The 12385-nt window shown below is 33.0% G+C and overlaps 2 protein-coding genes across 2 annotated transcripts; both read right to left on the bottom strand.

The window, feature by feature from the left end:
* Window positions 1-836: 836 nt before the first annotated feature.
* On the bottom strand, window positions 837-4047 carry LOC114266414 (tubulin beta chain). Its single transcript, XM_082899871.1, has 3 exons — window positions 3915-4047; window positions 2624-3023; window positions 837-1828 (listed from the first exon to the last, which is right to left on the bottom strand). The coding sequence occupies exons 2-3, from the start codon at window positions 3015-3017 to the stop codon at window positions 1755-1757; spliced, it is 468 nt and encodes a 155-aa protein (XP_082755997.1). The 5' UTR covers window positions 3018-3023; window positions 3915-4047; the 3' UTR covers window positions 837-1754.
* Window positions 4048-6867: 2820 nt separating this feature from the next.
* LOC145803870 (uncharacterized) lies at window positions 6868-8198 on the bottom strand. The gene is made up of 3 exons (XM_082897251.1): window positions 7889-8198; window positions 7754-7830; window positions 6868-7635 (listed from the first exon to the last, which is right to left on the bottom strand). Exons 1-3 carry the CDS (start codon window positions 8196-8198, stop codon window positions 6868-6870), a joined length of 1155 nt encoding a protein of 384 aa, XP_082753377.1.
* Between the last annotated feature and the right edge of the window lie 4187 nt (window positions 8199-12385).

Genomic DNA, 12385 nt, shown 5'->3' on the forward strand with positions numbered 1-12385 from the left:
TTCAGAATTTTAGTGCTTTGACTTGAATTTAGAGTTGGGTTTGTTTCAAATTTTGCTGGTTGAAATATGAAATGGAGACAGTGCTTTGAATTTTGCTGGTTTGAATTCTTGTTGGATTTTAGTGCTTTGACTTTGAATTCAAGTTGAGAAATATAGTTCAAATTGGTAAAAATGAAAGAGCAAATCTTTTTTATAAACAAAAATATATGACCGTTAGGAATATGTCCGTTACAGAATATTACCGTTAGAGAATATTACCGTTTGAAAATATGACCGTTGAGAGAATATTACCGTTTGAAAATATGACCGTTGAGAGAATATTACCGTTTGAAAATATGACTGTTGAGATAATATGATTGTTTGAAAATATTTTTTTTATAAATAATTTAATTATATATATTAAATAAATAAATATTTACAAATGCCACGTCAATATATACAGAATGTTATAAAAAGATTATTTATTTATTTATTTATTAATGTTTATTATAGTTTTCTTTTAAAAATTAGTTAAGTTAGTTTGAATGGTTAGCTAAAATAAAGAGTATGGTTGGAGTGTACACTAGCTAAACTAGTTAGGCAAAATAAAGAAGGTAATTTTTTGTATACTTTGAAGAGGCATTTTAGAGAGCATGGTTGGAGATGCTCTAAGCTGAAAGGAAAGTTCACACGAGACAACAATATTGCCACGTGACCTGCCACCTACTCTTCTGAAACAAGTCTCTCTCTTAATTCAAGAGTCTCTTAATTTTATTTTATTTTATTTTTTTCAAGAGGTGATGTTTTATATAACGAATAATTATAATTACCGTCACAAGTGACTCTTTATAGTTATGTAACAAAATAATTTTTCGTTCGCCAAATTCAAACTCGCCAAACTCATTTGAGAATTTGAAGTGTTCATGATTTCTCTTATCTCAACATTTTCCGCCCAAAGTTTTGTCAGTCAAGAACAACTCCTACGAAGGAAAGTTCTGCATTCCAGATATCAGAAGAAGACTCGAGGTTTAGTGCACTAAGCACGGCTCTAGTCACTTCATAACACCACTAAGCTCGTTCCAAACAAGATGCTCGCATAATTGAGATTCATGTCATCAAAAAACCTAGCCACAATCGTGCAAAAGTATGCCCACAACTGAACAATAAATACTGTAATTAAAAGTCTTTTTATCGCAACAGTTCTACAATCCTTTGGACAGAAATACTTGTATGCATCAAAAACCTCAAGTTCATAAGGGTAAAAATGCATTTTGAAGGGACTAATTTTATGAAAAATTTTAACACTAAATGAGACCAACAAGAGGAGATTAGTGCAGTCAAATTGATGTGAGATCCACAAGATTATGGGTTGATCCACAAGAGTATGATATGATTTTACTGTTTTACAAATGAGATGCAGTCTCTCTACACAAACACATACCAAACACAGGCATGAAGCTATTTTCTTTTTCCTTTTCCTCCTTGTGTTGGGGATAGCTGTTGTCTAAAAACATAAATATTGTAAACAGTCTTGAGTTCTCGAGTACCCACCAAAGATTATGCTTCTTCATTCATAGTTCTCTATAGTATGTCAAGAGGCTTTGCATCCACATAAGGTTGCAGTAGCCGGTGACTTGCGATGGTAGCTTGACTTTGACCGGCGCATGTGGGTCACCAAGAAGTCTGTTTTGGCCGTTATTTCTAGGTTTGGACTCCTCTTGTCGAGACGGACCTCTTGGTATATTCAAAAGTTGATTTCGACAACTTCGAATTTTTCAATTTACAGAAAAACAAAGTTGCGGATGTTCTATTTTGGCACAATGATACTCTGAATACCAATTTGTTGTGCCTGGGAAGCAGAAAACAATCACATAAGCAAGAATACATAAAGATTTACGTGGTTCGGTAAATCACCTCTGTCCACGGGCAACGGATTTCACTATATGGAGAGAAATGCACAGATTACAATAATGGAGGAGAAGGGGACAATGCTCTCACTCTACTCATACACACTCACTCTCACTCAGTTGCTTACACTTTGTCACTCTCACACTCTCTGATTTCACCCCACAAAACTCCTCTCATTCACTACCCATTTATGGATCAATGGGAGAGCCAAGCTGCACTAAAAGCTTGATTGGCAACACATTTTTCTGCATCACTAAAAGTAGATTTGCAGTGTCTCAAATTCTTCAACTAGATCTCTTTACTTTTTCATGCAAAATACAGAGGATCTAGATCCTACTCAAACAGATGGATGCAGATCTTCTCCATTTCATAGATGGAATAGAGAGAAAGATCCACAGTAGCAAATCTTTAATTTCAATTGAAATTTGTTAATCCAATGAAGTTGTAATTATAGACAGCCAATTTCCAATTTCGAAGATTTGTTGTAATCTTATGAAATGGAGAGGATCAAATACCCTGTAAGATCACCAACAATATGGATTCCTAATGATCAATAAACCCCCGCAAACACAAATGATGATATATATTTTCGGAGTTTAGAGACACAACAGAACAAAAGTATAAATGGAAATAAACTTTTCGACTTTTTAGTTACCAATATATAATATATAACCACTACAAATACACAAGGCAAAAGAAAACTATGAAATTGTCTAAAATACATAAAATTATATACCTTGCAGACAGTCACAATTCTCAGCCTCCTTACGCACAACATCAAGAACCGAATCAATAAGTTCTGCTCCTTCGGTGTAGTGACCCTTGGCCCAGTTATTTCCAGCACCAGATTGTCCAAAAACAAAGTTATCGGGACGGAAAATCTGACCATACGGACCAGTCCTCACACTGTCCATAGTACCAGGCTCAAGATCCACGAGCACAGCACGAGGAACGAACCGTCCACACGAGGCTTCATTGTAGTACACATTGACGCGCTCCAGCTGCAGATCTGACGTTCCGGTGTATCGGCCAGTCGGATCAATGCCATGTTCTTCGCAGACAACCTCCCAGAACTTCGCTCCGATCTGGTTTCCGCATTGTCCGCCTTGAACATGAAGGATTTCTCTCATTTTCACCTGAAATTAGTTCTTAGCACTCAAAATTTAGCAGAAAAAGCCAGAAACTAAGCAAATTTAGTCATGTTAGTATAGGTAGGAAAATGAATGGGAGTAATAATTAGTGTTACACTAATGATTGGCAGTGGATTTGATGTTTTAACTTTTGGTGTTGCATTTTTTTTTACTATAAATGATTTAACATCAAATCATTTAACATCAAATCATTGATAAATCAAATTTAGGCCTCGTTTGGCAAGAGACTATTTTAGTCAATTAGTCAAAAAGTTATTAAATTAGTCAAAAAGCCAACAATCCATACAAAAAAGTCAAATATTCTCTTTTCTCTCTACTTTTTGCATATCTTTTCGTAATTAGCCAAAAAGTCATCCCAAACATACAAGTTTTTTTTACCTACCTTTTTAGCCAAATAATCAAAAAATTACTAAATTAGCATGTTCCCAAACGAGGCCTTAGTCATGTTAGTATATGTAGGAAAATGAGTGGGAGTAATAAAGTTAAATGATTTGATGTTTTAACTTTTGATGTTGCATTTTTTTTTTTTATTGGCTGTCATCTTTTTCAAATTTTAAAATTAATAGTCTCTATCATTATTGCTATATGTAAGTATCCAAGAACTACACTATACAGAAACTCTAACTGATCTCCATCTTCTCCCCTCACACACCTTTGCAACTCGCCAGAAACCTAATTTATCAGACTCTCTCTCTCTAAAAACCAGTAACATTGTCGATTTGGTTCCAACATTAGTCATCCATCCTCTACCGATTAACACTTCATAACTCTCTCTCTCTTTCTCTCTCTCTCTCTCTCTCTCTCTAATTACATTTGCATATATCATCGGAGATTTTGGAGCAATGAGATAACAGATTCCAAGAAATGATCACTTACCGAAGATTCCGGCGATCTGAACTGAGAATGGGAGATTCCGGCGAGGTCCGGCGATCGAGCAACGGAGGGAAGAAGAGAGGGAGACCGATGTGAAAGCGAGATGAGACACTGTATGTAAAGGTGGAAATTTGGGCGTTGTTTGATTTGTATTTGAGAAACATGTTTTGAGATAAAAAATACGAAAATTTATTTGGTTTGATTTTTTTTCAAAAGATGTTTTGAAAAATTATTTTGAGAGAGAGTTTTGGAAAAAGTGATTTATTTGATGTGTATGAGAGAGAGATTTGTTTGGAAAATTTGTAAACCAAACAAGTTTTGGAAAAAAAATTTAGGAAAATTTGTTTCGTTGGGTTACTTTTGAAAATTTATTTGTAGAGAATTTTTTTCAAAATTTTTTGAGAAACACAAACCAAACAAGGCCTTGGGTTTTATAAGGTTGTTTGGGGTTAATTTTCGGCCTAAATTTGAGTAGGGTCTATACCTTTTTTGAGGTGAATCTAAAAAGGTAACATGTTTCTTGTCACGTGGCGAGTTCCGCGGTGCAAATGATTCTTTAAAATTATTTATGAGTAAATGAAAACTTAATGTAATTTTCGGATTCGTGAAATTAGACCATTAAAAAATAAAATGTGGATTTCTTTGTAAAGTGTATCCCACATTGAAATTTGAAGACAATTTATGTGTGTATATAATTTTTAGGTGACAACACTTTGGTTGGGTTCTAAAGGGCATCTCTAGTTTGTAAAACAGAGGAGTTATGAACAAATTCATTCTACAAACTTGGAGTGTCCCTTAGGTCATTTTTAGATCATCGAAACGGGACCATTAACTTTGTAACATATAATAACTAGGATATGTACCTTAAAATATTGTTGGAATGAAAATGTAATAGAATATAAAATTATTGGGTTAAAATGTAAATATAAATATGGTTTTTGATTTTCAAATTAATTTTATAATTAGATTTTTGAAAAGAGTTTGTCAAACATAAAATTTTGTTTGGTTGTATATATTAAAAATAATTTTTACAAATTTAAAATTCAAAACTTACTTGGTTTTGGAGTTTCCAAAAATAGTTTTAAAATTTTTAATTTGTATTTTATTATTTTTAGTGAACTTTTTAATATTTTAATCAATATTTTTTACTTTTCAGATCCACTCAATTTAAATATTTTGCATTATAAAATTTAGAGAGATGCAGAAATTTAAAAAAATTAGACCCTCCTTACTACAAACTTAACGATAAACCTATAAAAACTGTCCAATTGAATTTAATAATAAGTTTTGCTATAAATTTTTGTTTTTAACAATAAGCAAGCTTCAATAATATCATTGTGATTGATATAGTATTTGAACTCAAATTCTCAATGCAAAAATAGTTGCGTTTTTGTTTGTCAAATAGAAATTTAAAGGGCAAAAAATAGTATGGTCCATAATTAGTAGTGGTGGAGGCAATGTGATGGAAATTGCAACAATTCATCAAGAAAATGTGAAAATAGTGATGACACAATTACTACCTTGGCCAAGAAAACGTGAAATAGTGATGACACAAATGCAAACAAAAGTATAAGATTTATTATTGTAGTAATTTTTGTTTATGTAACCCACCTACAATTTGCAACAGAAAATAAGCATTTTATTTTTCAGACCAATAACAGTACCCAAATAAATTTCTATGTTCTACATTTTTTTAGATAGTGAGTTTTGGTTGAAATAAAGAAGAGAGATCTTATGACTATAGTTTTGCATCAATTTTAATCTTATGGTTGAAATCTACCAATTTTTATGGTTTGGTTGTCAGTTTACTGTGCAGAAAATTAAATAAATGAAAAATAAATAAATTGTATGTTACTTGGTGAATAATTCAAATTAAACATAAATTTTTCAAATTTATAGGTAAACGAAATAGTGAAATGTAAACACATAAATGCTACATAAAATTCAAGCACAACAAAAGTATAAGATTTTAAACAAACAACAAAATATATGTCCCACAACATAGAAACATATAATAAAGATCAGACAGAAATACACCAGCCAATGCTCTGCAATAGAAAAAAATAAATAACAAATTAAGCACACCAGCCAATGCTCTGCAATAGAAAAAAAATAAACAACAAATTAAGCACACCAGCCAATGCTCTGTAATACAAAAAAATGCCAAATAACAAATTAAGCACACCAGCTAGTGCTCTGCAATACAAAAAAAATGCAACACCCTTTCTAATAAAAATATATATGGAGGCAAAAATTCAAATTCAACCAAATAAAAATATGATTAGTTTTCTTTAACCTAATTCAAGAGCATATTAGGAAGAAAAAACAAAAAACAAAAAAGACTATATCACCTAGTGTGTCACATTTACAAAAACAAACTCATAGCATAAGTCAATAATTCAAATGAATATTATCTACTATACATCTAAACTTAGTTATAAATTTCACATACATAAAAGGCTTTACAAAACTATTGTAAGTAATAAAATTCATATCGATAGGAAACTTTACAAAATCTGAATCATAGCTAGCATATGTACGCTTTTCACAAAATAAATATGATCTTTAAACTTGTTCTTTCTTAGAAATCCTAGGAGCGCCTCATCACTTTTCAAAAAGTCTTTGTATCAACTTGTATGTGTCCCCAGTGAGGAGCATGCACGACAATCTACTAATTTATGAAAATAAAAAAGTTAGTATATTAGTAAAAGAAAATCTATATATATATATATATATATCAAAACACTTTCAAATTGAAATTATCTTGTTATATCCCCATAGAAGCAATCTAGTTGTATTTATCTTTTTGAGCTCCATATATTTTTTAACCCAATCCTACAAAAGTTGACATATATAGTAAAATATTTTAAAAATAACAATTTGTAATCAATAGAAACAAATTTATCAATAAATAAATTGTACTTTTTGACAAAAGTGGTTTGATCTATAAGTAATACTATAATAAAATTTCAAGATAAACAATGTTTGTAATAGAATCTGGCTTATCATTGGGAAGAAGGACACTTATACGATCAAAAGATGTGCATCTAGATAGGGTCATGTACAATTGCCCATGGCTAAACACTGGTATGCGCAAATCAACTCCAACAAATTTCACAGATTGCTCTTGAGATTTATTAATGGTTAGGACATATGTCAATCGAATTGGAAATTGATGTCTTGTCATTTGGAAAGGCATTTCTGAAGAAGATGGTGTCAAGGATATCCTTGATATGAATACCAAATTGCCAAATTTTTCTCCAGTTAAAATTTGAGCTTCAATTATGCAAGTATTGCATCTAGAAACCATCAATCTTGTGCCATTGCACAGTCCATCTTTTGATGCAATATTTCTTAACAACATTATAGGACAACCCACTTGCAACTCTACTTTAAAAGTCAGTAGCCCAGGAGGATCTAATGAATTTAAATATTCATTAGGATATCTATTTATTATAGTACGATCAATTTTATCATCGTCAGATGTCTTGTCTGCTGCCAGATAAGTATATATATTATCGAGAAAAATATTCAATGCGGCAGTATTGATAGCACTGACATCATCATTCTGTGATGAAAGAATTATACGTTCAGTTAAAAATGTTGTATTCGATGTCATTGCCACATCCAGTTGCGGATAAACTACTGAGATTATGTTTTTTAGATCTTGGTATTTGTGTATTGTTGATGGAAGTTTAACAATTTCTTGAGGATTGGTTCCAATCTATTTATAATAATAAAAAAATAATAATAAGTAAAATCAATTAAAGTACCTAAACGTAAATGTATTTCATCAATTTAAAAGAACCATATAATAGAGAAAAAGTTTAAAGAAATATTACCTCTATCAAGAATTTTGCAAAATTAGCATTTCCAAGATTTGCATGATTCAAGCGCATATTCAAATTTAAAGACAGAACTATATATACCATTTCATAGAAAAGAGTGACTTAATGCTGCATTCACAATTTGCTCACGGACTCCTTTGGTTATAACTGGTAAGATTTGTCGAAAATCTCCACCAAGAACAACAACGATACCCCCAAATGACTTTTCACTATCACAAGTGTCTCGAAGTGTGCGATCAACTGTCTCGACACAATGTCTATGCTGCATAAGAACTTCATCCCAGATTATAAGTTTTGTTTCTCTAAACAATTCTGCTTGTAATGATTGCTTGCTAAATCCACAAATTGAATTTTTCAATATATCCAACGGAATGGAAAATGTTGAATGAGCAATACGACCTCCTACCAATAACAATGATGTAATTCCAGATGAAGCCATAGTAATAACAATATGGCCAAGGCTGCGACACTTTAAACCAATCGCATTGTACAAAAACGTTTTCCTTGTTCCGGCACCTCCATTCAAAAAGAAAATAGTTCCTTTATTTTCAAAGGCTGAGGAAGTGATTGCATCATAAGCTGTTCGTTAATCATTGTTGAGGCGATCAATAATAATTTATATATCTACTTGTGGTGCCACATTCTACAGTTGTTAATGTTTAAATATCAACCTATTACTAACTACTGCACTCCAATTTGTAGAAGGTTGTGGTATTAGCGGGAAGTCAATTAAACTTTTTCCTGATTTGTGGAGCATTTGATTCAAAAGATATAGACCATAGTCTTCAATTTGAGCCTCAGTTGGTTCAGAAATGGAAAACAATGTTCGAATCTTATGTGCAAGATCATTACATATATGCATTGAAAATTGATTCCATAATGCATATGGTTGTAGTGGAGAGCACTGAGTAAAAATAATAGTAAACAATCTCCTCAATTGATAACCAGTTTTTATAACTGCAGCCTCTTTAAGGCATTGTATCCATTCTTCATCATATTCTAAAAGTCCTTTTACAACACATGTTGATTTAAACATATCATGCAAAACATTGTTGATTGTGCGTAAGCATTGAAACGATTTGGGTCCTTTGACAACAGTTAATAGCAAACGCAAATAAAATCTTTCACCACAATTAGGGCTAGCAAAGTACATTCTACCGATTGCATATCCCTGCTGTCTTGGTTTCCATCTCTTTTCTGAATTAAGCCAAACAAAATGTTGTGGAAATTCTTGGTAAGTGAATGGACGTTCATCTTCCATAGAAACGCAACATGCAAAAAAACCAGTAAGAGTTGGCATTTGTTGTCCAGCTCTAGAAATAATTACTTCTAATGATTCATCAGGATTAAAAAGAACGCGGTGCATTCCAGGTAAATGAAGTGCTAAACGTACAACTGTTGGTATTTCTGCATGCAATGGATGACCAAATATTCGCCAAGTAGTTTCTGGAGGTCCAATATACCTGGCATTGAGATATCGTTGGATCTCATTTTTCAATCCCAGCACCATCGTTGTACGATCATAACCCCTGTAATAACCTGTAATAAACTATCTTGAATAGTTTTTAGAACATCTCTTCTTAATTGAGGATTTCTACGATTGCGAACTTCTAAAGCTGGATCAGGGTCATAAATGTACAATTGCGCATAAGTTGCATCTTGCCCTAATTGTGGTAGTAGTGATTCCGTTCGATGTTGCAATTCCCCATGGATAGTGAATGATGTAGGGTTATAACAACCCTAACCTATGATTAACGTTAATTCATGCTTAATTACGCCTAATAAATAATTGAAGTGAAATGTTGCATCATATGTTGTCGAATGTGTGTATATATTTGTTTAACATAGAAAGATCTGTTCATGTTTTCATTTCGGTTTGCGAATTGAAGGCCTTATCGGCATCCGATTCAGAAATTGACTTGATTTATGCGTTAATTGAAATTTTTAGAATTTTATGGTAGGTTCAATTGAAATTCGATTTGGAACGAATAAATTAGATTAATTTAATGCCCACTTAATTAATTATCTTCAAGTGAGCCTATATAAGGCTTCTTATATGCCTTTATTCTTTCTTTCTTCTTCATTCAACATATTTGAGCTCCCTCATTCAAGAAAAGCGTGAGAGAGTGAGAGAGAGAGAAGGCAATTGAGATCAAAAGTTGGGATATGAGAGAATTGCCAAGAAGTATTGGATATTTGCAAAGAATTTGGGAATTAAAGCTCCCTCACTTGTGCAATTCAGACTCTAGGTAAGAGAATTAGCCTTTGATCTTGTAATGTAGTTGATTAATGTATGAAAACAAGTGAATTCATGTAGGAATTGAGCTAGAATTGAAAAAAACTAAGTCATTCCATATATGCTTGCATATTTTCTCACATTTTGGGTTTAATTTCCAAGAATTTCCTTATGCATGTCTTGAATTCACTTTAATTTTGGGGAATCATCAAGTTTCATGTTGTTTTGTAGCATTTGATCATGTTTTGAGAAGCTTAAGTTCAAAAAATTTCATGCATGTCTTGTTCATGAAGCATTCATAAATTTTAAGTCAAATTTTTGCACAATTAGCAAGTTATTTGGCCATCATTTCTTGAAAAGATCCTTAATTCATGATGTTTTATGAGTTTCTAAGGGTTTCCTCAAGTTTGGGCCCAGAAAAATCGAGTTTGATACTTTAAGATTGAGTTTTGAATTTGGAAAACAAATCTGAAAATTTCAGAATTTGCACCTACGCTTGAATGTAGGAGTTCACGCTCGAGTGACCACTCTAAGTGTGTGCACTTCCGCTCGAGCGACTATAAGTCTGCTTGAGTGTGAAATGCAAGCTCCCAGAAGTTTATGTGTTTTTGTAGATCGCTCGAGTGACAAAAGTCATGCTTGAGCGAAGGTCTGAGTCTTATGCTCGAGCGAGGATCGAGAGTCCGTCGAGCGTGAAAATCAAATAACCAGTACTTTTTCAAAATTTTCAGACCGCTCTTGTGAACCTTCATGTTTTACATGTCCGCTCGAGCGAGGAAAGCCACGCTCGAGTGTGGACCCTACTTTCAGCAAGTTTTGAAAAATGTTTTCAAGTACATTTTTGTATCCTCATTCCATCATAGGCATTCCTAGGCCAAGATTAATACACCATAATGAGAATAAAGGCTAGAGACACACTAAGAACAATAAAATAAGTTATGTACACTCCGAGCGTGTGTTTCAATGTATATATTTGCTATGTTATGTAGGTCGCGTGCCGCAAGACATCTGATTTGCTTATTCTGTCTATTTACCTTAAAGCCTTTATTATCTGTGAGTAATAACTTTGTAAAGTTATGTTCAACTATAAGTATTTTCTGAATGAAATAAGATGATCTATTTCTGAAATATTATTTTCTGTATGAATGAATGGTTGTCCAATGTTTCTGAAATGTATTCATGGAATTCTTAACTTCAAATGACATCTGTTATCTGTTCTGTTACGTCCTAATTATGGGTCAACTGTACGTCTCACGAGTCAACTATTATGGATCCTTATATATGCGTCCCTTTATGGGCCAACTGTACGTCTCATGAGCCAATTGTACCGTTTCCGTGCACGTGAGTCAACTATATATCTTTATGGCCGTCCCTTTATCGGTCAACTGTCTCTGCCAGTGCTAATGAATGTGCCACGTATGATTAACAGCAAGTTCTAATTAAGAATACAACTCTGAAACTGTATCTGTTATGTACTATGATTTTCGAACATAATTACGAATTCATTTCTGACAACTATTGAATTCTGTTTTCTGTAACTGTTATGGACAACATTCATTAAACCTCTTTACTTTGTTATTATTCACTGGGCTCCAGCTTATTATTTATATTATGTGTGTAGGTGAGCAGACACATGACCAAACCCAGAGTTGATAGCCTATGTTTCTGTTTTGTCAGCCAACTACCGTGCCTCCTGAGGAGGTTCCTTTTGAGAGGATTATGTCAAGGCTTTAGTTGAGCTTGTTTTGTATATCTGTACTTGGGCTAAGTATCCTTTGACCCTATTTGTGTAATTGAGTGATGTAAGACTAATGTATTTTTGATGTCACATCTATATATATATATATATATATATATGTAAGTTTGTTTTGAAAATCTATGTCTCATGTATGTCTACACAGCTCTATGGACTATGTTAATTTTGTATATTTGCTTCCGCAACCCCTATCTTATGTTATCTTATTTAGAGGCCTTTGGTAATCCGAGGATTACTGGCCGGTTACGACACTAAACCCATAGGGGCGGGTATGGGTCGTGACAAGGGCCTTTTCCAGTAAGTGCTCTTGGATCTAATGTAGCACCAAGACTTGTAAAAGTATTGGTTGCATTGTACACTCGAGTATAACATCGAAATGATTTTGATTTATCATCATTCCCATCATATAATGCTTGAAGAAGTGAAGGGGGTGTAATAAGCAGAGAAAGCTTAACCTTTCCTTTTGAACAACACGTTTTGAATAGAGAACGGTTTGGAGATGATTTTATTAATTTTTCATCCATCCAATGTAATGCTAAATAGAAAGGACATAATACATCCATCTTGCCAAGAGAATGACGACATGAATTTATATGTGCTCGAGTACCAACCATTGGACTCATAGGCATATCCT

Source organism: Camellia sinensis, chromosome 12 (genome assembly GCF_055761805.1).
Source record: "Camellia sinensis isolate YWXY chromosome 12, ASM5576180v1, whole genome shotgun sequence".
Classification (NCBI taxonomy): Eukaryota; Viridiplantae; Streptophyta; class Magnoliopsida; order Ericales; family Theaceae; genus Camellia; species Camellia sinensis.

Coding starts and splice junctions, on each gene's coding strand:
- LOC145803870 (XM_082897251.1), bottom strand. CDS start 8,198: ATGGCTTCATCTGGAATTACATCATTGTTATTGGTAGGAGGTCGTATT. Junction 7,831..7,888: donor AGTTATAACCAAAGGAGTCC/GTGAGCAAATTG, acceptor TGGTATATATAG/TTCTGTCTTTAAATTTGAAT. Junction 7,636..7,753: donor TTGCAAAATTCTTGATAGAG/GTAATATTTCTT, acceptor TATTATAAATAG/ATTGGAACCAATCCTCAAGA.
- LOC114266414 (XM_082899871.1), bottom strand. CDS start 3,017: ATGAGAGAAATCCTTCATGTTCAAGGCGGACAATGCGGAAACCAGATC. Junction 1,829..2,623: donor GAATTGTGACTGTCTGCAAG/GTATATAATTTT, acceptor TCTGCTTCCCAG/GCACAACAAATTGGTATTCA.